At 35.2% G+C, this 2,843-nt stretch overlaps 1 protein-coding gene across 1 annotated transcript in view; it reads right to left on the bottom strand.

Moving 5' to 3' along the window:
• Window positions 1-2,843, bottom strand: part of Cbr-ikke-1 — a gene marked incomplete at both ends in the record, with an annotated part of 5,874 nt that overhangs the window by 520 nt on the left and 2,511 nt on the right. Inside the window, 2 exons of the mRNA XM_045244356.1 lie at window positions 689-747; window positions 1,245-2,081. Of these exons, the coding sequence (XP_045093319.1) occupies window positions 689-747; window positions 1,245-2,081 (896 nt within the window). The remainder of the gene's footprint in view (window positions 1-688; window positions 748-1,244; window positions 2,082-2,843) is intronic.

Raw genomic sequence — 2,843 nt, 5'->3', positions numbered from 1 at the left:
ATTTTTAACCTACAAAATACAAGACTTTCTACAGTAACCTACAGTAATCTTCGCGAACACCATCTCGTCAAATTTCAGACAAAAATTTTGGAAAAATCAAAGAAAAACTTCAAAAACAACTGAAAAGCCTAAAAAGGTCTAAAAATTTTAAAAAACTAGTTGGCACCGAGCAAACGCGCTCCGCTGGATTTCGCAGTTCAAAATCCAAACTTCGTGCATTTGAACTCAAATTTTTGAATTTTTCCGTACTTTTTTTAGCACACATTGAAAAATTGAACACAGAGAACAAGACAATTAGATTGTTAGTCAGAAATCAGTGCGATTTTCTTTTTCCTTTCGAAGCATATCTCCTCTTCTTCGCTTCTTTTCGACAACCCCGACAGTGACAGTGGTACTTCTCTAATCTTTCAGTGGTTTTTTGTCTAAAAAAGTAAAAAAGATGACTCCGAAAATCACACTAATGGCTCAGAAACTACACAGCATGCTCACTAGAGCGCAATTGCACATTACTAATTTTCAAATTAAGCATTGAGGGATACACACAACAGGAACAAAAAGGCATGCAATTTTCTATAGTTCAATAGAGCGCATTTGCACACAAATGATTTTTAAACTAACAGGGACAACATGCACTTTTTTAGAAGCTTCTAGAAATTTCTAAACAGAAAAAAAGTTGAAAAGGACATACACGTTGGCGACGTCGTGCTCCGATGGACATGCTTCAGGTGATCGTTTGAGAATCGAGATCTGTTAGAAAAATTGAAAATGTGAGATAGAGAAAAAAAACGGAAAAGGTGGGAGACATGGAATTCATAAATTTTCAGTTTAAAGGTGCATACAGTAATCTGATATTGACAAATTCGTGTTTCTTAAAAAAATTTGAGTCTAGCTGAAAAAAACTAGATTTTTCTAGCTTGATTTTTGAAAATTTTCGGGTTACTGCAGCTCCAAAAGTACGCAAACACCGAATATCGAAATTCGGCCTGAAAATTGGAATTCAGTCTAACTCAAGTGTGAGAAATACGAATTTGATAATTAAAATGTACAAAAATCAGTTCAACTGGTTGAAAAGGTGAACCGAATTATTTTTGACTGGAAAACGACCGAGTAATCTAGACTACAAAAATACTAGGTCACAAGTTGACTAAAAAAATCATCAAACTTTGACAAAATTATAATTTTTAATAGGAAAATCCGATTATAATCTGATTATCAGTTTTATCACTAGTCTCTTATCAACTCACTTCCTGCGTCTCTGCCTCTCTCTTCAGCGTTCCTTCATCTTCCTCTTCCTCCTTTGATATTTCCTTCAATTCGAGAACCTGCTCCCTAGCATCCTGCACCGCTCTTATCAACGTATCACCCATTCTCACAAATCCCAACTGCTCAATTTCCTGATTCAATTCGTCTATCAACTTCTTACAAGACTTCGTCGTTCGTTTCATTCTCAACTGATTTTCTGGCGCCAAAAAGTGCATGGATTTCTCCATTGAATTCCTAGTCTGCCCTTGATTCTGAAGACATCGATTCACCACGTCCTTCATCTCTTGGAACGGCTTCTCCAGAAGATCCACACATTCAGAAATTGTATTCTGAAGACGTTGGTAATCGAGACGAAGTTGATTGAGAGATGCAGCCAAATCCATAGCAAGCTTTAATTTGCATTTTTGTATTTTATCCGGGGATTTGAAAATCTGCTCCATTATGAAATTCCGTCGATCGTAACACTGTTGGACTAGCTGTTGAGAATACACTCGGGTACTCAGAATCTGTCTCTTTTCATAGAAGAAATAGGATTCTAATTCTTCTCGAATCCCCGGCAAATCCACGTCATCTAATTGCAAATCTTTGGAATCCTTCGCCAATTGTTTAGCCATTGATTCGATATTCATTGCCACCTTCGCGTGCCTTTCCAGTTCCTCTCTAGCCTGTTTTGCTTGCTGAATACAGTACTCCGATATGGATTTAGTTTGTGGGTTGGCATCGTCGAATAGCATCATTGGGACGGATGCCATTTCCACGTAGACAGCGAATCGAGATGTCGTTTGAACGCGTTCGAATTGGGACAGTTCTTCGACGAGCTGGAAAAATTAAAATTTGGGTTTTCAGAAATTTTCGAAAATTGAAATTTCGCCGTTATCATAAAACAACGACAACTACCATAAAAATGATTTCAAACTCATGGAAAAAATGCCCGAAAATTATGGAAAATAAGCTAAAAATCATGGAAAAATGACTAAGAATCATGAAAAATGACATGAAACCTAAAAAAAAAAAATACAAAAAATCCTACAGTAATCCTTCTAATTTTCGATTTTTTAAAATTATTTTTCTTACAATAATCCTTTTAATTTTCGATTATTTTTCACCTACAGTAATCCTTTTTGATTTTGATATTTTTTCCTACAGTAATCCTTCCAGTTTTCGATTTTTTTCCTACAGCACGCTCTCCCACAGAACATTTCCGAACTGCGAATTAATTATTGATCTACCGAAAAAAAAATTTGACGCGATCACAACTGCAGGCCTAAAGCCGTATTTTCAAGATTTTTTATCTTATTTCGTAAAGATTTCAGACGATTCAAATGATTCCCAAACAATTAATCAGGGGTTAAAGCATTTTTTATGGTCCTCTTCCGGAAGAAAATATTCCAAAAAATGCCAATATTCAAGATTTTTTACAGAAAAAATGTATCTCCTCTTTGAGTTTTCAACATTTCTAGGAGTTTTATATCTCAAAAGAACCGCAATTGTTTATTCTTCATTTTGTATGGATGAATTTTTAATGTGTCTGATAAAACTTTTTTTATAATTAAAAAACACAGCAAAAATGCGATTTCGTG

This window comes from Caenorhabditis briggsae (assembly GCF_000004555.2).
Source record: "Caenorhabditis briggsae complete genome, chrIII, whole genome shotgun sequence".
Classification (NCBI taxonomy): Eukaryota; Metazoa; Nematoda; class Chromadorea; order Rhabditida; family Rhabditidae; genus Caenorhabditis; species Caenorhabditis briggsae.
This window is presented reverse-complemented; position numbering and strand designations above follow the sequence as displayed.